This window comes from Phyllostomus discolor, chromosome 12, assembly GCF_004126475.2.
Source record: "Phyllostomus discolor isolate MPI-MPIP mPhyDis1 chromosome 12, mPhyDis1.pri.v3, whole genome shotgun sequence".
Lineage (NCBI taxonomy): Eukaryota > Metazoa > Chordata > Mammalia > Chiroptera > Phyllostomidae > Phyllostomus > Phyllostomus discolor.
In genome coordinates, this window is record NC_040914.2 from 26,764,937 (window position 1) to 26,792,453 (window position 27,517).

The 27,517-nt window shown below is 42.3% G+C and overlaps 1 protein-coding gene across 1 annotated transcript in view; it reads left to right on the forward strand.

Moving 5' to 3' along the window:
* The window catches only part of LOC114510739 (patr class I histocompatibility antigen, A-2 alpha chain-like), a 114,277-nt gene extending 87,074 nt beyond the window's left edge, over positions 1-27,203 (forward strand). Inside the window, exons 5-6 of the mRNA XM_036013531.1 lie at positions 26,900-26,932; positions 27,043-27,203. Of these exons, the coding sequence (XP_035869424.1) occupies positions 26,900-26,932; positions 27,043-27,203 (194 nt within the window). The remainder of the gene's footprint in view (positions 1-26,899; positions 26,933-27,042) is intronic.
* Positions 27,204-27,517: the final 314 nt, after the last annotated feature.

The window sequence follows — 27,517 nt, forward strand, 5'->3', positions numbered from 1 at the left end:
TATCTTTCTGAAAGTTACTGTATCAGAGGCAAGAAAGAATGCTGTGCCGCAGTACTTGCTGCCAGATTTCCCTTGCCCTTTGTTTCCAGGAGAGTTGTAAATTAGGAAGTGTTGCTCTTGCACTGAACTTAGATTCAATAGAGAAAGTATCAAGAGAACAAAGAGAGTAAGACCTACAATGATATGACGATTAAAAAAAGTCAAATTCACAATATCCCAAATTTGAAGAGACACTAATAAACCTGAAACTCTTGCTAGCTTCAGAGAAGCTATAACCAATATACAATTTCCTCTGAGGTGCTTTGTGTCCTTTAAAATGTCCAGAAAGTCATATAACTCTTTGCTTTTATTCAAAAGCAAAGAAACATAAAGAAATGAAAACATAAAGTTGTGCACCTATGAAACTATCAACATTGGCAGAATATAATTGTCTTACAGAAATTCTAAGGAGCTATTACTCAGAAAGGTGTGAGTTATGCTTTTTAATGAATTGAACGTCTCAGAGAAGTGTTCGTCACAGCAGTTTGGTATCCTTGATCATTCTGCATCCAGGGTCCCTTTCATAATTAGGTGCGCAAAAAGAAAACGCAGCCTTCCCAAATTGCAGCAACTGTTTCTTATAACAATAAAGGGCTGCTCCCATAGATCTTTAGTCAACAGACAATAAAAGAGAAAATTGGTCTACTAAAAAAGTAATAGTAGAGCTTAGGAGATAGGGATGGTAGCAGTAGATTTGTTAAACAGTTATTTTAACCCTAATCTTCCTAGAGGACAAAGAGGATAGAGAATATCTTTTAATTTTTTTCCTTCTTCTTGCAAAAGAACCTATGTTGTGAAATATCATATCTATCCAAAACAAAACACACACATGCACACATGCAATCCTGTATCAATAATGTAGACATTTGTGTAAGGAAATAGGTAGGCAGCCAGAATCACAAAATTAGGGAAATAAGTGGGTGCCTTCTTTCTCTTCTAGGGAACTGTGCACTTGTCACTCTTCCTGCTTTCCCCTGGCAAGTCCCCATAGCTCACTCCCTTACTTGGCATCAGGTTCCAATGTCCCCTTGTGGGACAAGCCATCTGTATAAAGTAGTACCATACTCAACAGGACACCTCCTCCTTCACTGTATCTTCTTCCCTCCTTGTCTTACTTTATATTACTTTATAGCAATTACCAGTACTAGATGTACAAATTTAACATGGTTTACTTTCTGCCTCCCTCTACTAGAATTTAGGTTTGATCATGGCAAATACTTCATCACTTTTATTGACTCATATACTCAGAGCCCACAGTAGGGTCTGGTACATCATAAGGGCTTATGAAATATTAGTGGAAGAGAGTAGATGAGTTATTAAAAAATCATTGATGCTGGGCAATACCAATCTCTCCGTTGTTTACTGAATGTAGTTTTAACTCTTTTCCTTGAGACTCACGGTATAAAGAGTAGTCTTCTAAACCATCTCCCTCAGCATTCTTTTTGGTTTATTTCCTGTATTTACTCTATAACTAGCCAAACTGGACTGCTGTAATTGTGGTTTTTAAATGTATACCATAGTATAGTGGGGAAAATACTGGTTTTAGATTTAAATGAATTTCAAATTTAGTTCTGCCTAGTTGAGCCTTGTTTTTTCCTACTAATAACAGAACAAGGCATAGTTACATAGAGCTGCCTAAGGAACAGTGTTCTTTGCTAATGCTTTTCCATTAAGTTGACAATATGTGGGCCTGAGGTATGGTGTACTCCATATGACATTTATAGGGATCTCTCTGACCTCCAAAGCAGGTACTGCCACCCACGCATAGCCTATAATCTCACGTACACGTATAAGAAGGTAGAAACTAAAGAGGAAGTCCCTTTTTGCTGCTATTATTCTCAGCTCAGGTGAGTCCATGTCATAGTAGGTCTTCACAGCAATGTTCTTCAAGAAAAACAGTTATGTCATGTCCTATGGGCCATCTAACGGGCCAGGTCAAAAAAAAATACTGTAAGGATAGCTGTCTCATTCACTTGGAGCCAACACCTCTTTTCAAAATGTAAGGAAGATGCTTAGTTATTTTCACATCCAAAGAGCTAGTCATCATTCTTCTATCTTTTGCCAGTGAGCCCAGGAATTAAATACATTATTTTGAGGCTGAAGGCTCTATCACTACTGCAGTTACCAGCTTGATGGTGCTTATAGAATTTTCAGCTCCCTGACACATGTCCTACTGTGGTTCACCCTCAACAGAAGGATCCCAATCTGAATCTTCTCCAGTTTACAGGATTCTCAAAGCCTGCTTGAATTCTGCCTCAGCATGACTGATAGCTACTGTCTGCCTACATTTCCCATGACTCATAACAGGTAATATAAAACAAAAGACTCCAGCATCTTTACATTTTTCCAGGATGCTGGGGTTCACATTTATCCATAGTCCCATTATGAGAAGTAAAATGACAGAATCTGAAGAAAGAGCTAGTCATGTTAGAATGATGATGAATCTGGTCCAGGAGCCTTGAGGGTTAAAAACTCTTCCCATTCTGTCCAGTCATTAGGGGGGACCTCATCCAGCACATGATCCCACCTACAACCTCCACCTACCCGTGCTCTCACTGTTAGCTGTGCGTGGGGACCACCAGGGATAGGGCTTGGCATGGACAATCAGGCTCCTGGATGATTCCTATCACAATCAGGGTTGAGAAGCATTGTCCAATGCGCTTTGACATCCATTTCAAACTTGGGTGCCTCCAGTTGGATAAAAAATATAACAACAAATAATATTACTAAATAACATTTGCCTATCAGGCCCTGTTGTAGGAACTTGCATGTATTAACTCTGTACCACTCTCAGGAACACAATGGGACAAACACAATTACAACCACCCCCTTTTATGAAAAGCATGCATTCTCCATTGTTCTGTCCTGTCCCTCCTTTCCAAATAATCCAAAAATGTAACCAAACGCAGCACATTCAGATATCATCAATCTTTTTCCTCTTTCATAACCTACTAAATGCCCCCCTCTCCTCCTACCCTTCTTCCTGGTGCTGGGCACCCGGGATCCACTCAGTGGAGCGGATCAGAATCCTAGGCGACAAAACTGGCTCTTCATTCTTTAGTGATTAACCCGTTTCACGTCTTATTTATTCCATCTTCATAGTCCCTCTCACAATGATTTATTTCCCCCTTCTCGCTGCCACTCAGGCCATTGTTGCTCCCCCACTGCAAGTCACTGTAGCAATTTTTAGGTCCCTCTGATCTATACGTTCTTGTTCCTCCTGAAGCCCCAGGGAGGCCTCCACTCCTTAATAACTCTCAGCCCCTTCCTGCAGCGTTCCTGATAAAATCCAAACACTTCAACTTTGCTCAAAATTTCCCTGGGTCGCCACTCCTGTCCTTTACTCATTCCTTTTATCCTACCACCCTTGCCCCATTTATCCTCTCTTGTTAAATTACTTGAGCAAAAAAGAAGGAAAAGAACACATGGAAACAGACAACAGTGTGGTGACTGCATGGGGCGGGGAGGGGGCGGTGGAACAGGGGGATAAAGGGTAATGAAAAAAAAACATAACACAAATGAACTATTAAAAAACTCAAAACGAAATGAAATTACTTGAAACCCTGAACGCTCTTCTCTCGCACGCCTCGGTAATGCTGCACCTGCCACTCCCTTCTCTGCCCCACTGCCCGTCAGGCATAAGCACTTTGAGGCGCCTCCTTTCCTGCCACCTGTGGTAGATGTGCCTTGTCCGTACCCTCTCAGGATTTTACGCAGGCTCTGGCACAAAAATCTAGAACAGTTACCCCCCCCCCAACCCCCCACCTTATCTCTGATTCCACTTACCACAAATTCAACTACTTTCGGTTGGTCAGCGCGGTCTGCAAATATCGAATGGAAAGTCCCCGAAATAACTCGAGAAGGCCTTGCACTACGCGCTGCTCGGCATCGTGATGAAGTCTCGCGAGGACTGCTCCCTCTCGCCCGGGTGGTGACTCGTCCCTTCCTCCCTCACCTCCACGCTCCGGAACAGAATGTGACGCAGCCCCGCCCGATAACCTGATAACCGCCGTCCCTGCCGGCCGTTAGTCGGCCGTTAGTCCCTCAGCCTTGTCCGTGACCACATCCTCTGTCTCGGTACCGCCATGTGTGTGGCTCCTAAGTGCGTCAGCAGGGATGTTGACAACTCGGATATGCAGAAGAAAAGCTGTCAAGTATTTGCTTTCAGTGAAAAGGTAAATACAGATAGTAAGATGTTTTGAGAGAGAGAGAGACTCATATTCACCTAACTTTTATTATAGTATATTGTTATAATTGCTGTTTCCTTATTATTGCTGTTCATCTCTTACCGTGCCTAACTGGTAAATTAAACTTGATCATGGGTATGCGTATACGGAGGGGGGAAAAAAACATAGTATATACAGGACTTGGAACTATCTGAGATTTCAGGCATTTCCAGGGGCTTGGAACGGCCCCTGGAGAGCGAGGGGGGACTACTCTACATTGTGGTAATACCCTCTGCTTGCTTGTAAGCTTTTTGAAGACAGGGCTATTTTTTGTGGTCTTAACATTCGTTGTGAAGAAGGTTGGGTGTAGAGCGCACAGTTAGCGAGCGCTGGCTGGAACAAGCAGGGGTCCATCAGGCGTCTCCTCTATGCCAGGGGTGCTGGCAGGGACGGCCAGAGAATGTGTGGGTAGAGAACAGGAGAGTTTGCTTTCATTGACCAGCGCTGTAGGAGAAGTCTGGATAAGGAACCAGCAAGGTCACCGAGTGCAGACTTGTTCAATGATGATCCAGATAATTCTTGATGGTCAAGAAGAGTGCCTTAAAATTAAATATTTATTGGAAGATGCTCTCCGCTGAGGTGTTCGAGTGAAACTCAGTGCTGAGTTTTGTCGGAGCGTATGGGATGTATTAATTTTGTACTGTAATATTTTGTGAAGCACACAGTGCTGACTCCATGGGGGGCCTGTTTCACTATTCTGAAGCCCTCATACATAGGGAAAAAATGTCTAGCCTTTTCGGGGTAGTGACATTTAAGAGGCGCTAATGGCCCTCGCTGGGCAGGCAGCAGGCATAGCAGGTTCAGCCGATACTTCGGTCACAAGGCTCCTTTGCAAGACATACTCTGTAAGATGCCCGCCGCTCCGCGTCACGATGAAATCTCTCCAGGACTGCTCCCTCTAGCGCGGGTAGTGACTCATCCCTTCCTCCCACACCTCCACGCTGGTGAGGCCGCCAGGCAGGATGACCTTCGTTCCTGCTGGCCGTTAGTCACTCAGCCTTGACCGTTAACGTTCGGACTCTGATTTTGACTCTTTAAAAATCTGTTTGATAGAGAAGAGCTACGTATAAAGTGTTTAGCCAAAACGTTGGCTACAAGGAAGGTGAACAAAAGTCATATTATTTTCCCTCTTTAAGTTGTGTAAACCTGATAGGCTAAATAGTAGTGACATCAAGTTACAGAGCAACAAGGGGGGGCCTCAAAGGCAATATACTACTACCCGAAGGGAAACCCCCCAGGTTCGTTATGTCCGCAGCTAGAGCAAAGACGTCTCTCAATGTCAGAGATTCGTGACAAGGAAAAGAATTTATTATTCATTTGAAATAACACAAACTAAAGTTCCCCACAAATACACACATTCCTCCCAGCATCCTCCCTCCACGTGGCAAAAGGGAACATTTCCGAAGTTTCATGGTCCTGACTCTCACCCAAGCCTCATGGTCCCAACCAAGACACCAAAGCCGTGTGGTCCTAAACAGACACGCGGTCCCAAAAGAGAGATGCCAAATGGCTGCCTTGCTGGGTTTTAATCCCAGCGCCAATCTTCCTCTGCATCCCCATTTCCGGCTCCTCCCACAATTGGCCACAGCTGCCCGCATTCTGGGCAGGTGTGTCCTGTGGTGTGAAGTCAATTATCTCCAAGCTCGTCTGGACCCTATTACAAATCCCTATTTGGGGCTCCCCTCTTGGCAGCACCTTGTTATAATCACAGTATTTTAAGATAATATATTAGGATTTGTTTTGTCTGTTTTAAGTACGTATGTCGACTTACATTCTACCAATTTGCTTTCCCCTGCTTATTATGAGTTAAATTATATAAATGGCCTTGCTTAAATTTTACAGAATGGCATGAGCTCCTGTACAGTGGCCTAGGGAGATAGAAAATAATTGTTTAAGAATCAGAAATAATGTCCAAAATTGAAACATTGTCCCCAAGATTGATTTTTGTTTTTCTGTATATGTCACCATTTAGAACATATGTTAGAATAATTGCTTTCGTGTAAATGCTCTTGCGTGGCTTCCTTTCACAGACCAGACACACCTCATGTTTATAAAAATATACTGCAAACGCGTTTAAAGCCACAAGGTCAGATTCTGGCTCTGAACATTTTATGCAGTGCTACAGATTTCTTTGGAAGTTGTTAATGCATGTGTTCTGCATTTCCCAGCATTTCTTTTTTTAGGACAAAATTTCTGTTCTTTGTGAGTCTTTTCAGAACCCTACATTTCATTCTAGTGCTGTGTCCTGAGCCACTTCTAAATAATCTCATTTTGAATATCACCTTGATCTTGTGGAAGGTAAATTTAAGACAGAAGTATATCTTGCAGGAACTAATTTCTGACAGATAGTTGGAACTCAGGGAAACCATTTCTCTCATGCCTAGTAGAAGGAAGGAGACTATGCAGGAGTAATTTGTATAGGGGTTGTGAAGATTTTTATAGTGATTATGCATCTGAAAATTCATATAAAACAATGGACTATCCTGAAAAATTCTGAAGTATAGTGTGTGCCATTTGAGTTTGATCAAAGTCAGGTTAAGAAATGTGACTTTGGCATTATAACTAAGCATGGGCTTAGAGCCAGCCAGAGAGCCTGGGTTTGAATCCCACCTGGACTACTTGCTGGTTATATGATCTTAGGCAATGTACCTCTCTGCACACCAGTTTTTTTAATCTCTTAAAATGGGCACTGTCCCTCTTTATAGACATCTATTTTATAGGCTCATTTTTAGAATTAAATATATTAATATTTATTAAATACTTAGAAGAGTGCCTAGCTCATAGTAAACACTATGTAAAAATTTGAAGAAAACTTTATAACTCTGTTCATCGTGGCTGGAATTTGTAGGATTTTTATGTATATTCTTATGTAAATATTTTTCTGATGGGGTCCCATACAGTAAAAGGAAACCAAACTTGAGGCAAGGGAAAGGGAGACTGTATTTGTGTTTTTGAATTTTTGCAGTCATTTGGCACAAAATAGATCAATATAGGTGACAAATCATTGACCTTATATGTACGAAGGAAATTGAGTATTAAAACTAACACAGTAGAATTGCTTCATAATCCTCTTATTTGGCACAAAACTAAATCTCAGAGGACCTCTTTTTAGATTGTTTCTTTCAAATGACTAGAATTAGATCAAAATACATATTGCTTGTTGTTTTAACCTGTATAAAAGTAAGAGTATTTCTAGTTGAATTGGAGTGTGTCCACCTTTTTAAAAATGCAGCCAAGAAGGTTGAGAATTCACTTAAGTCATCTCACTAATTTTAGGCTGGAAGTAGATTACAAATTTGGAGAAGAACATACTTTTTAAATGTTAACTCTTCCTTTACAAAGGGATTCACAAGCTTGTGTTCTCTGTGAACCAAACTTACTGTTTTATTTGGGGTGATGGAAAGCAAAGCTATTTAACTTTTAACTTCTCACAGTCACACTCTTCAGAGACTTCAGTTGAATGTAGGAAATGATAATGAGATGTAAAGATGACTTCCAGGTGTGAAGCTTGAGCAATTGGGTTAATGACAGAAACATTTAATAAGAACAGGAAACACAGAAAAGCAGCAGAATCTTGGGGAAATGTAATGAGTTTGGCATGAGATGTACAGCCTCTGAGGTGCCTGTCCTATACCCGATTGTCCTCATCTCATAGGCAGCGGAACAAGGAGGTACTGTTACAGAACAAACAAGGGGGGAGCCTGAGACGATATAAAGAAGCCCCCAGGTCCGTTATGTCTGCCGCCAGAGGAAAGATGTCTCTCAATGCCAGAGATTTGTGAAAAGGAAAGGAAACGTTTAATTAATGCTATGCAAACTTAAAGTAGGGACCTAATGTCTTCACCAAAAATCCTAAAGTCCCTTAAAGCACCCACAAACAGACACAGTCCTTCCTTTCTTCCCCCTTTGCCCAGTCCAGAGTACCGTATCTCCTAAAGCTGCGGGGGTCCCTACTCTGGCAAAGGCCCATGGTCCTCTCTCCCCACACCATGGGAGTCCCCACTCTGCCAGAGCCGCATGGTTCTCCCTCCTCAAATGGCTGCCACGTCTTGGTTTAAATCCCAGTGCCAATCTTCCTCTGAAGCCCCATTTCCAGCTCCTCTCACAATTGGCTACAGCTGCCAGATTCTGGGCAGGTGTGGCCCTGTGGTGTGGAGCCAATTATCTCCAGGCTCTTCTGGATCTTATTACAGATCCCTATTTGAGGCTCCCCTCTTGGCTGCACCCTGTTACAATACAACTCCAGAGCTATATGAGTTGGATATGTTGACTAGCAGTCATCAACGTATAGCTGGCACCTGAAAGCATGTGCAGATAAGCCTGTCCAGGAGGACTATATAAAGTAGTAAGATCTAGGGCAGAGCCCTGTGGAATTTAGGGGAAGGCTAGTCGAGGAGCTAGAAAAAGAGACCTAAGAAGGAGTGGTTAGACATGTAGCATAATTGTGGAAACCCAAGGAGTGCAAAAGGATGAAGTAGTCAACATTATCTAATACACCCCACATTATTTAAAACATGAAATGCAATGCAAGGTCTAAATGAAATGTCTTCAAGTATTGTAAGAAAAATATGATGATGATTAACTTCAAGTTAATCACATCTTTAAACACTTCTCATTTTCTAGATGGACATGTTAAACTTTATAGGAAAGAGCAAGTGGTTTAATACCACTGACGGGGTTTCATGAATTTAGAGAGTGTTGTTGTGGAATATTTGTAACAGTTTATTACTTTTATAGCTGAAAAGCTAAGGCCCAGAAAGGGGAAGTGATTTGCCTAAAGCCATACAAACAGTAAATAGAAGAGCAGGCCGAAAGTTTAAGGATTCCTGGTTCTTAATATTTGCTGGGGAAAACTTATTAAAGCAAAACTAAAATAGTTTATAATAACAAGGGTGCATTCACATTCCTCAGACAGTAATGATGATATGGAGTGCGTAAGAAAAATCAATGGCCTATAAAAGAGAAGTAATAAGACTTACAACATCCCAGCAGAAATGGGAAAAGGAATTTGTTACCTGTCTGGGAGTGATTGAAGTATTGTAAGGTCTGTCTAGAGGTAAAATGATGACCTTGTATTCTTTTGTCATGTTGAGAGGTCCCTGACACAGAAAATTACAATCATCTAGATCTGTGCTGATAATCTTGCTGAGCATTATTCTAAGCATCAGTTGTATTCAGTGCAAGACAAACAGATGTGAGCTTCAGGTATGATCCACCGATAATTCAAGATGTGCAATAATGATATGCAAGATAGTGATGAAAACAGAGTCAGCTAAATACACACACTGAACTGTGATTATTTAATCATTAACATTATAAGTGATGGAAACTTTGATTTGGAGAACAGTGCTAGAAGGATCATAGAAATTTCATGCTGAGATATGTGAAACTGAAGGGGAATCATTATGTTTTCCCAACAAATTTCAGTGTCACCCCCAAAAGCACATTTCATTAAAATATTTCACCTAGCCATAAAGCAAGAAGCATTGAAACTTTGAGATGTGGGTGTTCCCCAGTGCTTAATAGTGTGTGTGTGTGCATACACATGCTACCCCTCTATGTGAACATTATATGTCAGAAATCCTAAGAATTAATACTCAGTACTCACAGAATATCAACTACTAAAACGTGGTCTCTAAATCATTTGATAGTGTGCCCCATCTGTAAAACATTTAGCTTAGACCAGGGAGGCAGGTCTGAGAACTACATTACCTAGCCTGCTATTCATTTGGCTTCAGTTTCTTCCAATGGGAGGGCCTGGCTAATTTAAACTATAATTCTATAGTCAGTTAGCTTGGAGTGCTGGGCCTTCCTGGCATATCGTAAAACAGAGATCACCAAACTATGCCCACCCCCTGGCCAAATAAAGCATGTTACATTTATTGATGTTACCTATCAATAAAGTTTTATCAGGGCACAGCCATGCCCATTCGCTGCTTGCCTATGGCTGCTTTATGCTACAATAGCGGAGCTGAGTACCACAGTTGCAAAAGAGAGAATATGGTGCACAAATATAAAATATTTACTACCTGGACTTTTGGAGAAAAAGTTTCTGACCTCTGCTGTAAAGAAAGATATTCTAAAGGTTAGTGGGATGGGAAATTTGAAGTGAATCTTTCATGTGCAGCTTGCTTAGCCACACTAAAAAAGCTATCTCTACTTTTCTCTCACTTTATAGGGGATATTTTGACAAGGTTGAGAACCCTGGCAATTTTATTGATATGGCAGGGCCCTGACCGCTCATGGGGTTGTCCATCACCTGTCAACATGTGTTCGTCCTTCTAAGTTTTACTAATGGAACACTACTTTACCAGGTCGAATTAGCATAATGCAATCACTTTAAATGCTAGCATGATGTTCTCTGGGATACAAAGAGGCCTCTGTAGACTCCATGAAGACACAGATGAGGAGAATATAAAGAAGCCTGAGGGAAGACAGAGAGGGTGTTCTGCTGCACCTGCCAGATAGAAGCCATCACCCTCTCATGGTCTTCATGAATTTAAATTGAGGAAAAAATATTCACTCACTCAACAGGTGCACACATGCATACCTGGTGCAAGGGGCTCCGGTGATTTGCACCAGAAAAATACCGTATTTGCAGTGATAGCTGTGATTGCCATCACTCTGATGAAGTTAATGCTAATCTACTGTCATCATCCAAGGTTGACTAAGCCCCTGTATTTGAGTTGAGTTATTCAGAGACACAACAGAACTCACACCCCTGCATCTTCCAAGTCTTCCTTTACTCACAGCGTGAATCCTTGGTATTCCTCCTGAAACGCATACTACTTCTATTTCTTCAGAGAGAAGCAGTTGTCCTTGATCTTTCCTGTTACAATAGCCCCCACACACACACACCTATGGAGATTTTGACAATTAGGAAGTGTGCTCTTTCCAGTGGAATAGAAACTCATAATGGTCTTTCAGGTGCAGTGGACTCAGTGTAACATGGACTGCTGATGAGACTCTAAATAGCCCTGATTTCCACACTTCCCCACCCTGACTGATGAACTAGTGAAGGCATTTTGAGTTCCTGGAGATTGTTGTCAGCTCAGAGCCAGCAGCTGATGACCCCTCATGGAGGCAACCAGTGGCATGCGCCACTGTTGGGTGTCCTGTGGTGACCCATTTGCAGTGCTGACTCATGAAGTTCCCAGTTCCAGTGAGTCTGGTGAAATCGGAAGCTCTGAGCTGCCAGGTCCCGGCTCCTCTCTTCCCTGCTGCCATTTTTAACACAGTCTTTCTACGTTATCAGAGCATACTGCCTTGTCAACGTATCTAGATTTTTGGAGGATTTGTGCAAATTCTGAGTTTTGTGGCTGCAAGTTTCCTTGAGCTTTAGAAGTACTCATGCATAGTTTTAAGGGTTACTACTTTTAAAATACAGTACTTCCTTGTTTAAAAAATGGCAGTTATTCCCTAAGCGTAAAACAGTGTGCCTGGTCTTTGTCTTGGCATAGTATGTTCTCCACTGGCTTTTTAAAGAAACTTTTACTTCAGCTGAAGAGGTCCACCAGAAAAAAAGGATATTTCAGCTGTGTTCTGGAACAAATAGTGACATAGCCTATCTTGTGGTGAACTTTATGTTCCACTTTACGTCTTTAGTTACTAGCCTTAACTTACAGACCAGTTTAGTTTCCACTTTTTCTATAAAATTTTCCCTTAGTATCTGGCACAGAATAGTCTAAGTTATTTGTGTGATTTATATATCATCCATTTATATACTCACACTTAACACAATATAAGAGAGAACCCCCCAAACAGGACTATAGTTATAAAAAATTGTGTATTTATTCTTACGTGTTTAAATTTCAGTCACCTTCAAAGTACTCTCCATTTGACACAACACACCTATCAAGAGTTTACTTCCTCTGCTCAAAACAGTTCCAAGCTCATCAGTTTTGATGCTTTTTAGTGCTTCTGCTGTTGTTTCACCTCTTCCACATCGGCAGATCGGCAGAATGTTTTCTTTTGAGGACTTTTTTCATCCAGAGAAACAAAGAAAAAGAAAGTCGCTTGGGGAGAGATCCTGGATGAGTGGGGATCATGCTGTTTTTCATCAAAAACTGTGGAACACTCATTGCGGCGGTGTGGGCAGGTGTGTTTGTAAATCACCCGTCATGGAATGGGCACATGCGTTGAGTCTTCAAACAAAACTCACTGAAGCCGAACGCGCCTCTGAACGACACCAGCTGGTACACCCATACAGAAGGGTTCCTAGGACACTCATCTAGCTGGGGAAGCCTGAACTACAGGGGGCCCACCCTCCAGAAGGTAATTCCAGTTTTTTTTTTTTGAGTGCCCCCTTGTAAGTTTCTATTTAACTCTCCTTCTCTATCTGGATGGATAGATGGATGGATGGATGGGCGGGTGGGTGGATGGGTGGATGGATAGACAGATAGATAGATCTGTGTATTAATGTGAATGTGTCTAATTATTAGAATATGCTAGTACTTAATTTTGTCTTTTCCTTTTTACTGAATTTATGGGGGTGACACTAGTTAACAAAATTGTGCAAGTTTCAGATGCACAATTCTACAATATTGGAATTCCACAATATTGTCTGTTCACCACCCCAAATCAAGTCTCCATCACATTTACCCTCCTGCACCCTCTTCTCCCTATCCCCCCACCCCCAGCAATCACCACACTGTTGTTCGTGTCCCTGTCTATGAATATTTATCTCTTTTTTTTTTTGCTGAATCCTTCCAACTCCCCCACCCATTCCCCTAATCCCAACAGCTGTCAGCCTGCTCTCTGTCTATGAGTCTGTCCCTATTTTGCTTGTTAGTTCATTTTGTTCATTAGATTCCACAGTGTAACAGAGAGTCCTTACTTTTTTCTTAACCCAGGTTCCAGAGCCCATGCTTTAAATAATTATGCACACTGTTTATTCATGTGATGTCACTACTCTCTGTCATGCCGGTGGTAAGCTTCAATAAATAAAAAGGGTTTTCTTCCCTGTAAAGCTTAGATATTATAACGGGTTCCTTTGCTATATAGCACTCTAGGAAGCCATTATAAATTAATTGTGGTTCTCATGGTAAAGCCTGCCTCCTAACCCTAATTGCTAAACTAAGCTCAGTAAGGACAGGGTGCATTTCTTGAAACTCCTTTTATCAGGATGTTGTTAATGATTTAAAGTTACTCAAGGGTAAAAGTTACTATACACTTCTATCAAAATTCTTCCTCCAAATTATCCTCCAAATAATTTTTTGAGTAAGTTTTAGTTCTTGATTTAAACTCCACAGAAAGGTATTATAAACTGACTGCTTCATTTCTTCATATCTGCCTTTTCAATCACAGTATTCCAAAGCAGAAACCACAACTTTCTGTTCTTCTGTTAATTCCTTGTCCTAAAATTGTAACACATTGTTTGATTTTTGTTTAAAGACCAGTGTTTTTGGAGTTGATATTTGCATATAATGAGTTGTAAGCTTCTTCACAAACTGGGAAGAGATGTTTTACAGCTAATATCTAACATATATTGTAATATATCTAACATATAAGATGTAACAATACGTCTAACATATATTGTTAGAAAAATGTGTGTTGTTTGACTTTACTAGTTGCTACATGAGAGTTTGTTTAAAGAGGTTAACTTTATAAAAATCATCAAGTCATGTAATTATTTTTATAAAATGACTTTATGACCAAGTTCACTGTTTTATAAGTGGTTAGTTAGTATTCTGCTTTTTCCTATCAATGGTACATGAGGGGTTCTCACTATTTCTTTTAATTTTTTCTTTTGAGAGAAATAAGAGCTTTTTCTTTGGATCTTAGCAAAAAGAAAGAATATTAAGTCACTTTAGGGCACAGATAACCCAAATATGTTTACCTAGTTTCAGTAACATGCCCAATATTCATAACAGTTGTTAATTACCTGGTTAGAAAACACTTAAATTTTTATGTAGTATTTTTTTAAAGATTTTTATTTATTTATTTTTAGAGAGGGAAGGGAGGGAGGGAGGGAGAGAGAGAGAGAGAAACATCAATGTGTGGTTGCTGGGGGTTATGGCCTGCAACCCAGGAATGTACCCTGGCTGGGAATCGAACCTGGGACACTTTGGTTCCCAGCCCACGCTCAATCCACTGAGCTACACCAGCCAGGGTTTATGTAGTATTTTTTAACTTAATTATCTACCTTTCAGCCAAAAAAGAAAAAAGAAGTAGAAATCATACAAGGGTGAGCAAAAGTAGGTTTATAGTTATGAGTATACCTAACAGTTTATTCTTATTTATTATTTTTAAATTATTGTATTTATTTGTATTATAACTGTAAATCTACATTTGCCCACCCTTGTATTTATTATACATGTAGAATTTGTTGTTCTATTTCATTTTATTAAATTGACAGCAATAGTAGTACCTATAGTATATCCATAATCCCTTAATTCAGGGTGTATGATGTTACCCTAAGATTTGAAATGACATATTTAACTATATGGCCCAGTGAGGTAAAAAAAGACAAGTGACTAACATATATTGTAGCAAATGATCTTTGTGGCATTGTTACTAATCACTGTTTTTTAAAATAAATAGTATAAGGTACAATCCATGTGTTGGAATTTATTCCACAAGGATTGTTGCATTTTGAATTTGGTTTTCCCCAGTAAGTTTATCTGACCATACTCCAGGGATGAAATATATCTCTGCAGGGAAAAAATGTATGCATTATTTTTTAGGATATATGAGCCTTGTGAAAAACTACATTGACATTCTATGCCATTAAATAGTTTATCCTAAAGCAAAAAGTCTCTCTGTTTCACAAAAAGAAATGGAAGAAACTTTAGAAGTTATTTGGCTCAACAAATATGCAGATGCTTTTAAAAATATGTTTTATGGAAGAGAAAAGTCATCATATCCTGAGAGAGAACACTCCTCTTTTGAAATTGGTATAATTGTTAACAGTTCTTCCTTAGGTAAATTGAAAAGATGCTTCCTTCTGATTTTCTTTCACTTTCCTTTTGTAGGAATCAAAGAGCAAATCTACTCTCCCTTTGACCTAACAATCCTTAGTGAATGTGTTATGCCTTATGTTGCCCTTTGTTTCTTAGGATTAAATAATTTTAGTCCTTTCATCTCTTTTTCTTTTTAGTGTATTTTTTAAAACTTTGTTGTTGTTGTTGTTTTAGATTTTATTTATTTAATTTCAGAGAGAGGGGCATAGAAGGAGAAATAGAGGAAGAGAAACATCAATGTATGGTTGCCTCTTGTGTGCCCCAGGTCCTGGGAACCTGGCCTGCAACCCAGCCATGTGCCCTGACTGGGAATCTAACTGGCCACCCTTTGTTTTGCAGGCCAGTGCTCACTCCACTGAGCTACACCAGATACGGTTTCATTTATTTTCCATAGGGCACAGTTTCCAGTGTATTCTAGTTTGTTGGCTGTGGTGTTGTCAATATGATACTCAGACTGAATATTGTAACTGTGGATAGGGTCTGACCAGATCAGAATAGAGCTGGGTATTCTGCCTCTTATCTACCTGGTCATTGTGTTTCTATTAACCCAGCATAAATCTGACTCACATAAACTTGATGACAATGCTATGCTGTTACGTTTTTCTTAATGGTTTAATCAGCCCAATACCTCAACCAGTTATCATTATGCAAAACCTTTTTTTGAAAGTAAATATAGCACTTATAGTATCTATTAAGGGTTAGATTGTAGCAATCAAAATATTTTAATTAAAAAATAAAAATAAAAAAACAAAAAATATTTTAATCACTTCTGTGGTTTTAGATGATGTATAGTAGAGAATCTGGTACGTAGTGGCTACTCAATAAATTTTTTTGAATAAATGTTGCTGAATAAGATATCTTTGAATTTTAATGTGTAATTTCTTAGCATTATTTTAATGGAATATTTATAGCAGATTTTGTAGATATGATTATAGGCTCCATTCAATTTGCTGATATAAGTATCATAAAAGACAAGGTCAAGGATAGGGCTTGATGGCAATCCATCAGGGACTCCTGAGGGCTGCAATTAATTTCTACAATCATTTATCAGTGCTAAATATGTGAGAGGCCTCTGAAGGCACTAACAATATGTTACCCTCAAAAACAATAAACAGGCTATCTGACATAGCCTATTAATTGACACTTACTAGGTTAGTTAACTGTGAATGCATCTCTCTATACCATCATTTGTATCTTATTTCACCTTACATTTATAAAGCTGTTATTTGAAGTACTTTGATGCTGCAAGATAAACTATGCCTTCAGCATTTATATAATTTGCCAACCTGAGCATGCCATAAAAATGATACTAGGTTTGATTTCAATGATTCATTCATGATGAAAACACTTCCAGATGGCTGTATGGCTTGATATTATAAAGGCCTTTTCTTATCAGCTCCTCCATTGTCCTAGTGATCTTGGACAAGTTACTTAAAATTTCTAAGCTTAACTCTTTCCTCCCTCATAAAACCCAGGTACTAATAGAAGATACTTGAGAGAATTGTTTGGTTGGTTAAAGATCATCAGTGGTCTCAGATTTGGGTACTTGGAAAATAGATTCTGTGGCTCTGATGATTGCATACAGAAGATTGTTTAGAGAAACTCTTGGAAACCATCTTCTTTAGGAGAAGGAAAAATTGGGCAGAGGAAGAAGTGAGTTGTTCTGTAGTTCCCACAGAAGAGGCACATGATTCCGTGGGGGACTCTGGAAGTGGGGTGTCTGCAGATCAGAGCCAGAGGTGGGTCTTTGAACTACTACCTGGCCCAGTCGTAGGACGCAAGTAGCCCCTGAGAAAGGAGGCAGAGCCTTGGGTGGGCAGCATCCTTGGACAGAGGGCAATACCAGAGAGGGGCCCAAGTGTGGCAACACCATTGCCACCTAAGCCTTTACCACATGTGCCAAGGTAATTATTACAGTGCCTATTGCACATTAACTGAATAATGTGCATTTGCAATGATTACTATCATAATTATTCCTTTCTGTCTTAAATGTATCTATTCACTTTTTTAGATATTGCACTCTGGAATTTTTCTTTGATCTTCCATTCATATTCTTTAGGTGTTCTATTAAATTTGTCAGTTCCCAATTCTATGAGAAAATGAAGTTATCTTTTTAAAAAGATTTATTAATTTATGATTGATCTATGATAAATTGCACATGTTTACGGTATACAAATTCACATTCTGTCTCTCTTTCACACACACACACACACACACACACACACACACGTAAAACTATCACTATGATCCAAACTGTGAACATTCCCATCACATCCAAAAGACTCCTTGTACTGATTTATAAACTAGACCTTTCCCACCTGGCCACGGAGTAACAACTGATCTGTTTTCTGTCATTGTAGATTTCTCATTCTAAAATTGTATATAAATGAAATTATCCAGTATGTGCTTTTGGGGGGATCTGGCTCCTTTGACTCAACATGATTATTTTATAATTTGTCCATGTTACAGGATGTCAGTAGTTCATTTCTTTTGTTTAAATCCATTTTATTATTTTTATTTTTATTTTCTTAGATTTTTTAGTTTTATTTAAATAGAGAGAGGAAGGGAAGGAGAGAAACATCAATGTGTGGTTGCCTCTTGTGTGCCTCCAAGTGGGGACTTGGCCTGCAACCCAGGCATGTGCCCTGACTGGGAATTGAACCGGCAGCACTTTGGTTCACAGCCCACGCTCAATCTACTGGGCTATACCAGCCAGTGCTTAGTAATTCATTTCTAATTGTGGAGTATTTCATTGTGTAGATATACCAGAATTTGTTTCTCCAGTCACTTGTTCACAGAATTTATGTTGTTTCAAGTCTTTGTCTGTTATAAATAAAGCTCCTGTGAACATTCAGGTGCAAGCCTTGTATGAATATATACATTTATTTCTCTTTGGAAAATATTTGTGCGGATGGTTTGGTCAGATAAGTGATTTGCAAATATTTTTTCAAGAGTGTATTTTGTCTCTTGAGTCTATTAACAGTATCTCTCAAAGAAAGCAGTTTGTACAAACTTACTGATCAAGGCTTCTTATCAATTTTTTTCATGAATCAGGCTTTCGGTGTTTTATCCAAGAAATTTTTGCCTAACCAAAGGTCAAAAAGATTTCCTACTATATTTTTGACTAGATGTTTTAAATTTTAGACTTTATATTTAGGTCTCTGATGCATTTTGACATATTTTTTCATATGGTATGAAGTATGGATCAATGGTCATTTTTGTCATATAGGCATTCGGTTATTCCAGCAACATTTGTGAAAAAGACCATCCTTTCTTGATGGAATTTGCACTGCAATTTTGTAACAAGCCAATTTATCATATATGTGATGGCCTATTTATATACTATTTGGTTACATGTATTGTTTTTCTACAAAATAACTTTGAAAAACAGCTACGATATTATTCAGGTGACATGTCTCTTCTTGAGTGACATTTTGCTTGTGTATATCTTTCAAGGGATTTTTCATTTCATTTAAGTTGTCAATTACTGGCATAAAAATCATTCAAAGTTATTAGTTTAACTCCTTTGCTAGATATAGAATCTGGAACAACATGACCTTTCTAGTTTTTGATATTATTAATTTGAATCTTCTCCCTTTACCCCCGATCCTGATGGCTAAAAATTTATCTACTCTGTTGATCTTCTCAGAATCATGGCCTTTAGTTTCATTGGTTTGCTTTGTCATTTCTTTTTTTTTCATTGTTTTATTTTCTCATTTTTGTTTTATTTCTTACATTTTCTTTGGGATAAATTGCTCAAATAGTTTCTACAGATGGAAGGTGAGATGATAGAGTCCTTTTTACTTTTTAATGTGTATAGTTATTTGATGCTTTAAATTTTTTCTATATGTTTCAGTTTTGCATTTGTATTAAAACGATTATGTATCTGTCACTGTTAGAAGGAAAAGAGAGACTGGTTAAAGGAGAGTGTGATGTGCCAGCCCCAAACCTGAATTTACACTATTTTTCAACTTTCTCCTCACACACGTGTTTCCTAATGTAGGCCAAGGACATCCATGAAAGCACGACTCATTTACCCTCAAAAATGATTGATCTAGACAGCCCATGAAATACTGACTCCCTCCTCCTGTCGCTTGACACACGAACACTAGGAATACTCATGGTTTAAAGGAGCAAGACTGACTCTGTGGAGGATCAGTACAAATGCCAAGATGGATCGGTGACAGCCATGTGGACTGTTCAGTGTTGTTACGCCTGTAAAAGTGACCAGGTAAGCACGGGGATATGGGAGGCCACTTATCCCTCACAGGGACTTCTGTCGGAGGTTTGTGAAGTTTTCAAGCCTCAAGATCATGTGGTTTTCTTATCAAGGAGTTGGCAAAAGTTATACTGGGGTTAGCAAGCTAAAGTCTGCCTTAAAAATCACCACCAGATACATGGAGTTAGTAAATAAATAGGCACACGTGAGGATGTTAGAGGAAAACAAGTGTGACTTTTCCAAGCCTGGACTCCTAAGGCATCATTTTTAGGCATCTAACGTATTTTTCCATTTTTAGCCAAAGTGAGGACAACCTTATCCACACACCAAATCCTAAGATGTGGAAGATGTGGTGTTGTCTTCATGAGAAAAAGAATCTTTTTTGATAAAAATTTGAACTACAGCAATCAATATACTTGCAACATTTAACTCCTGAAAAGGAAATTGTAAAAAGCCTTTTGCTTTGCTTCATTTGGGACTTCAATATGCAAGTGTATATATCAGCCAAACATTTTGAAATTGTGAAGTAAGTCTCATCTAAGCCTTCTTTCCCTCCCTTCCTCCCTTTCTTCTTTCCTTCCTGCCTTCCCTCTCCACTCCTCTGCAGAACAATCTTGCTCTGGACCCAGACATGAATATCACAGCCATCTAAATTTTCTGCCTAACAAGCAACCTTACAATCACTAGAATGTCCTCATCTTTGAAGGAAATTTTATTGCTGTTGATTGTGGTGTAGCAAAGCATTAGATCCGAATAGAAATAATATTTTCTCCATAAAATTTCTAAGCCAAGAGAAGATACCATTGTCTTTATATCAGTTTACCAAACAGGAGAACTTCATCAGGCTGAAACATCATCATAAAAAAATGTCTTTATTGCTTCCAAATCTGTGTGGTTATATTGCAATTTTAGAGGCAAAAAAAGGAAAATGAGTAAGGAATGAACACATGATAATTCAATGGAGAGAGCGCCAAAAGTATTCTTTCCACAATTCGTTAGTAAAAAGTGGTGGGCCAAAGATTGCACAGCTTCAAGGAATCAACTATTTAAAAGAAAAGCGAGGAGAAATGATGAGATTGAAGGTGAGAGAGAAAGTGATGAAATGGAAAGCAGAAGTGAAAAAAAACTTTAGAAAGCTTTTTCTATATGGATATAGGAAGGGGAAAACATAAAGGGTAAATACATTGAGAAGTTTTGGAGAAGGTACAGGCAGTGGAGTTACAAAGAAGTACTGAGATGACAGGAGAAATTGACCTCAGGTTATCTATGTAGACCCTAGAGTGGGTGGGGAAAACTTTAAAACTTTAGTACGAAGAATAAAAATTCGTATAAGAAAAGGTACAAGAAAGACCCTAGAGTGGGTGGGGAAAACTTTAAAAATTAAAACGAAGTAAAAACTCGTATCCAAAAGGCACATTGGATGTTCTTGGTGCCCCATGCTGATCCCCTTTACTGGTGGTAATGCACCCAGCCCTGAGTTCTGTGCTGTGGGCTGCCAAGTCCAGCGGCACCCTCTTGTAGAGTGTGACTGCCCCTAGCATGTCAGACGCTGGCACGCGTTGGCACAGAGGTACAAAAACATGGATTGTGGTCCTGGACTCCAGGCGGACCAGCCTTGTGGGTGCGATTCTTGATCCAGGGCCTCAGGGTAGAGCAGACTAGACTCCAGAATTCTTAAAACACGTTCTTCCCGGATGTCCTCCCCTACCTTATCCTGCTGCCTTACTACTTTACTTACTGAGGGTATTAAATGGGCTAAATCACTGAGATGAGAATCCCTATCTCAGGTTCAGCTTTAGAACATGGGCATGTCTAAAAGTTTCATGGCACTGCAAAATGGTGCTGCTGGTGTTCCTGCTGCTGCTGGCATTGCTGGTGTTCCTGCTGGTGTTCCCGCCTGTGCTGCTGCTTGTGCTGCTGCTGGCGCTGGTGCTACTACTTGGGGTGGAGAGGGAAAGCAAAGTGTCATTCTGGAGTGCCAAGACTGGGATGTTGAAGTAGCCGAAGAGCCATTCTGGAGTGCCGAACTGGGGGTGATGAGGGAGTCTGAAGAGCCGTTGTAGAATGCTGAGCTGGGCGTGGTGAGTGAGCCCTATAGAGCCATTCTGGAGTGCTGAACTGGGGGTGTTGAGGAAGCCAAAGAGCCCTTCTGGAGTGCTGACCTGGGGGTGGTGAGGAAGCCTGAGGAACCATTCTGGAGTGCTAACCTTGGGGGTAGTGAGGGAGCCCCAAGAGCTATTCTGGAATGCTAACCTTGGGGGTAGTGAGGGAGCCCCAAGAGCTATTCTGGAGTGTTCACCTGGGGGTAGTGAGGGAGCCATAGGAGCAATTCTGGAGTGCTCACCTGCGGGTAGTCAGGAAGCATGAAGATCCATTCTGGAGTGCCTACCTGGGGTTGGTGAGAGAGCCATAGGAATCATTCTGGAGGGCTCACCTGGAGGTGGTGAGGAGCCTGAAGAGTCATTCTGCAGTACGGAGCTGCTGGTGATGAGGGACCCAAAGAGCTATTCTGGAGTACTCACCTGGGGGTGGTGAGGAAGCCCCAAGAGCCATTCTGGAGTGTTCACCTGGGGGTGGTGAGGGAGTAGGAAGAGCCATTCTGGAGTGCCAGGCTGAGGGTGGTGAGGGAGCCCAAGGAGCCACTGTTGAGTGCTTACCTGGGGGTGGTGAGGGAGCCCCAAGAGCCATTTTGGAGGGCTGAGCTGGTGATGTTCAGGGAGCCGGAAGAGCCATTGTGGAGGGCCAGGCTGATGATGGTGAGCAGCTGGATGGAGGGCCAGACTGATGATGGTGAGCAGACAAAATCTGACTCAGCCACACACACAACGAATGAAATCTCTCCATTGGCAACAACACAGTGGAGGGTATGGTACTGAGTGAAATAAGTCAGACAGAGGAAAAAAAATGCCAGATGACTGCACTTACAAGTGGAATCTAAAAAATAAGGTAATCAAGCAGAACAGAAATAGACTCATAGACACAGGGAACAGAGTGATAGTTGTCAGATATGGCAGGGGTTAGGGGGGCTGGGTGAGAAAGGAGAAGGGATTCAGAAGGACACACCGGTTGTTACAGAATAGTCAGCAGGAAGTAAAGTGCAGCACAGGGAATAGAGTCAATATTGTAATAGCTATGTATGGTGTCAGGTGGGTACTGGATTTATGGGGGGATCACTTCATAAGTTATATAAATGCCTAATCACAAAGTTACACACCAGAAAGTAATATAATATTGTAGATCAACTATAATTTAAAATAAACATATTAAAAAGAAGATATATCTGGAATTTATTATACAAATGGATTAATCTCTTAACTGTCCTTAATGAAAATGGAGAATACAAAATAAAATATCTGGGATGACCAGAAAAGTGCACAAACACACTTCTGCTACATCCCCAGGTGCCATGAGCCCAGGAAAGTGACCTGTCAGGACTGAGCCAGCCTCTTCTTCACAGAACAGCAAGTTCACTTAAGAGAATGAGAGACACAGAAGCTGTGATGACTGAGGTGTGGTGAACTGGTGAACACTCTCTCAAATGAACCTGAGCTTGTCCCTCAAGGAGAGTCAAGGGGCAGTTGACACCTAACAGCACTTGTTGTCTGGATGGAATGGAAGTTCTCAGAGGAAAACCAGGATTCTGTCAAACGTGTGTCTCACCACAACAGCCAGACAGCTTCCCAGAGCTGACAACTGCTTCCACAGGGATCTGCGGTAATGTTAACAAGTGTGATTTTTCATGATGTGTCATTAAATGCACCAACATTGGGAGATCACTATCATACTTGAAACAATGTGTTACTTTAAATAATCCTGCATCAGTACAAGAGCCACTGAAACAACATAACAGAATAGGAGATACTCAATGTATATGTTTCAGGTTCCACTTTGCAAAGAGCTTTTCAGGAACTACCACTTGCGTAGCTTTAGTGAACCATCAAAGCTGAATATCCACACTTATTTAAAAAGATTTTTAAAATGTTCCTTTTATATATTTTTGTGAGGCTGTATTTTTTTTAAATAAACTACAATTAAAGTAGTAGATTAAACAGAAGTAAATATGAAAAACTACCGGACTTCTAATGAAACAGACAAGCACTGAGACTTGCGAAAAATGTAAAATGTAAATACATTCACTCTTCTCACTATCTCGTCTATCTGGGAAATAGTTATTTTTCACAAAAACATTATTTCTGTTAACATAGGTTATTAATATTATTCTCAATGAAGTTAAAAAATTCAAACTGTTTTATTCCATGTATGGTAAATATTGATAGCTATAACCCGCACATGCAGAATCATCCTTGGGATTCTATCTTGTGAGACTGTACAAATATTCTGAATCTAAAATGTCTGAGAGTCACTGAATAAAACAGCCCATGGGCCGGGACTCAGGGAGACGAGGGACAGAGACTTCTCTGTGTAGTAGGGGCCTCAGCACAAAGTCCCGGGTCCGCAGACCTGGCTGCAGGGTCTTAGCCAGAGACCAGGAGGACCGATGGGGTGAGGTGGGTACTAACAGGACTGAGGGCTCCCCTTCTCCTGGGCGTTTCACTTCTCCTTACAACTTGGATCAGGTCCTACATCCCAGATATACATGACGCTTCCACAGTTCTCACTCCCATTGGATGTCCGAACATTAGAGCAGCCAATCAGCGTCACCGTGGTTCTGGGTATAAAGTTCTCACTGACAACCAGAACTCTCAGGAGGGGTCCTGGCGACCCTACCGCTTCTCCCGCTGCTCTCGAGAGCCCTGGCCTTGACTGAGACCTGGGCGGGTGAGTGCGGGGTCGGGAGGGATGGCCTCTGCGGGGCGGGAGCCAGGGGGCTAGGTGCGGACGCAGGACCCGGGGAAAGCGCGTCTCCAGCAGTCGCCACTCAGACTGCAGACCCCAGAGTCCCTCCTTGGCCCCGACTCTACCCTTCCCCCGCTCCTGTGGACCACCGCCCCCTTTTCCGTCCCCCTGGCCCCCTGCCCATTCCGGCCGACCGCAGACACCTGGACACTCGTCCTCACCTACCCCAGGTACGCACACCCTGAAAATTTTCAGCACCGCGGTGTACTGTCGGGCCGGCAGGAAGTCCCGGTACATCGGCGTCAGTTCGACAGCGACGCCCCGAACCCGAGGCTGGAGCCGCGGGCACCCTGGATGGAGAAGGAGAGGCCGGACTATTGGAACGAGGGGACAGGGTTTTGCCTGCGCGAAGCACAGATTAACCAAGCGAACCTGAACAAGCTGCGCGCCAACTACAACCAGAGCGAGGACCGTGAGCCACGAGTGCCCGGGTCCCGGTCACGACCCCCATCCCCACGGACGCACGGGCCTTTGTCGCCCCAAGTCTCTGGGTCCGAGTGTCACCTCCAGGCTTCAGAACCCGCCTGTCCCCTTCCCGGGAGGAGCGCGCGGGAATTTTGATCTGGTTTGATTTTCAATTTAGCTTTAATTACCACGGGTCAGGTTCGGACTACTGGAGGCGGGACAGGGCTAAGTGGGCAGGGCTGACCCTGGGGCGGGGTCAGGGTCCCACACTTGGCAGGAAGTGACCGGCTGCGTCTTGGGATCCGTCAGACGCTTCCTCCGTGGATTAGGTCGGTTCGCCTACGACGGTGCCGACTACCTCGCCCTGAACGAGGACCTGAGCTCCTGGACCACGGTGGACACCGCGGCCCCATAACCTGGCGAAAGTTGGTGCAGGACCTTGATGCGGGACAGAAGAGGTTCTATCTGGAGAGAATCTGCGTGTGCTGGCTGAACCAGCTCCTGGAGAAGGGAAAGGAGACGCTGCTCAGAGCCGGTACCAGGGCGCGCCTCCCAGAGGAGGGGATCTGTGGGCTGAGGCGGCTTCCTACAAGGAGAGGTGGGGAATGGGACAGTGTCAGAATCCCCTTCCTGCTCGGGAGAGGGAAGAGTCCCCCGGGCTTCCTTATTCTGTGACTCAGCTGCAGGCCTAGTTTTCTCTAAAGCAGCGGTCCCCAAACATTTGGCACCAGACACCTTTTTCGTGGAAGACAAGTTTCCCACGAACCTGAGGGAGGGGTCTGCTGGCAGACAGGAGACACCACTCAGCTGCTTGTTTCCTCCTGTGCCGACCAGATCCTAACAGGCCACCCACTAGTACCGGTTTGTAGCTCCCTGGCTGGGGATCCCCACTCTAAAGAACCATTAAGGACCCAGCCCCTCCCTAAAACACCCCACAGCGGTTCCCTCACACCCTACAGCACCTGGTGCACCAGGATGCTCTCCCTGGTTCTCTAGCTGAGACCTTCTCTGGAAGCCTGATTTGGGTTTTCTGAGTCATCAGCATCCACCTGAGTCTGTGTCACCCCTTAGAGACCTGCACACTCCTACCTGAAATTCACACTCTGAGTCTAGACCACTCCAAGGAAACAGGACATTATCCCAGATGCCTCTGTCCAAGCTGGTGTCTGGGTGTTGCACTCCCTTCCCCCACCCCAGCTGTCCTGTCCAGTCTCAGGGTGGTCACATGAGCACTGCTGGAGTGTCCTATGACCATACAAAGTTCCTGAATTTTCTCACCCTCCCCTCAGACCCTCCAAAGACACACGTGACCCACCACCCCATCTCTGACTATGAGGTCACCCTGAGGTGCTGGGCCCTGGGCTTCTACCCTGCGGACATCACCCTGACCTGGCAGCGTGATGGGGAGGATATGACCCAGGACATGGAGTTGGTGGAGACCAGGCCTGCAGGGGATGGAACCCTCCAGAAGTGGGTGGCTGTGGCCCTGCCCCCTGGAGAGGAGCAGAGATACACGTGCCGTGTGCAGCACCAGGGGCTGCCTGAGTCCTGGACCCTGAGATGGGGTGAGGAGAGGATGTGGGCATAGAGCCTCTCCTCTGTGTCCCTGAGCAGGTCAGGACTCAGGCCTGAGGTTGACCTCTTCCGCTCCCATCACAAAACCCCCTCCTCAAACCACCATCACCATTGTGGGCATCAGTGCTGCCCTGGGTCTCCTTGGAGCTGTGGTCACTGGAGCTGTGCTGTGGAGGAAGAAGTGCTCAGGTGGGTAAGGGGTGGGGCTGAGTTTCCTGTCCCCCTGGGGGTCAAGCCCAGGTGGAAATGTGCTCTGCCTGATTAATGGTCATCGTATCCCCACATGGGTGCTTGTCCATCTGGGGCCTATTTCCTAACAGACTCTTTAGGGAGGCCCCTGGGAAAGTGAGGGACACATTTATCACCTGATCGTTCTAAGAATGGGGACTGATTCCCAGCTGTCCGAGGTCACAGGGAAAGTTCTCTTCTGAGGACGCATGTCCAGACTGGTGGTTGGTCCATTCCTGCACATGTATTTTTCCAGTATTTCCTGATCCTACCCCAGTGTTCAGTCACAGTTCCAGAAACATCTCTGTGCTTCATGAGTATGGGGCTCCTTTAGGGTCACAGGACCCAGCCTTCCCCCTGACGTCTCACAGAACATTTTCTTCCCACAGACAGAGGCAGGAAGAGCTACACTCAGGCTGCCTGTAAGTCTGGGTGTTGGGGAGGTGACATCTGGGACCCTTGGGAGAGTGTGGGCTAGAGTCTGTGATGGGGGCTCCCCCACCCCATAACTCTGCTGTTCTGTCTCCCCCAGGCAGTGACAGTGCTCAAGGCTCTGATGTGTCTCTCACAGCTCCTAAGGGTGAGACCCCAAGAACAGGAAGTGGGGGCATTGGGAATGAGAAGCACAGTTGGGTTTGGGCGATTCTCAGAGTGGGACATTCTGAGCGTGTGGTGGGCTGTGGGAGAATGTGACACTTCTGAGACTGACCTGAATTTCTTTGTGACAACTTTCTTTCCCAGTATGACAGCTGCTTTCCACAGTACTTGGTGCTAAATAGTCAGTCCAGCCATCCTTTGGAATTATGAATCTCTGACTTTTGTTTGTACATTAGTGTGTGTTTGTATATGTGTGTGTGTGTATACACTACAATATATATGGATATATATGTAAACATTATTGATGGATATTAAAAACTCCAAGGTGTATGATTTCTGTCAGGTGTTATTCTATCTCCACCTTCACCCCATTTATTAACCCATTTCAAGTTACTTTAAATTCATAAACT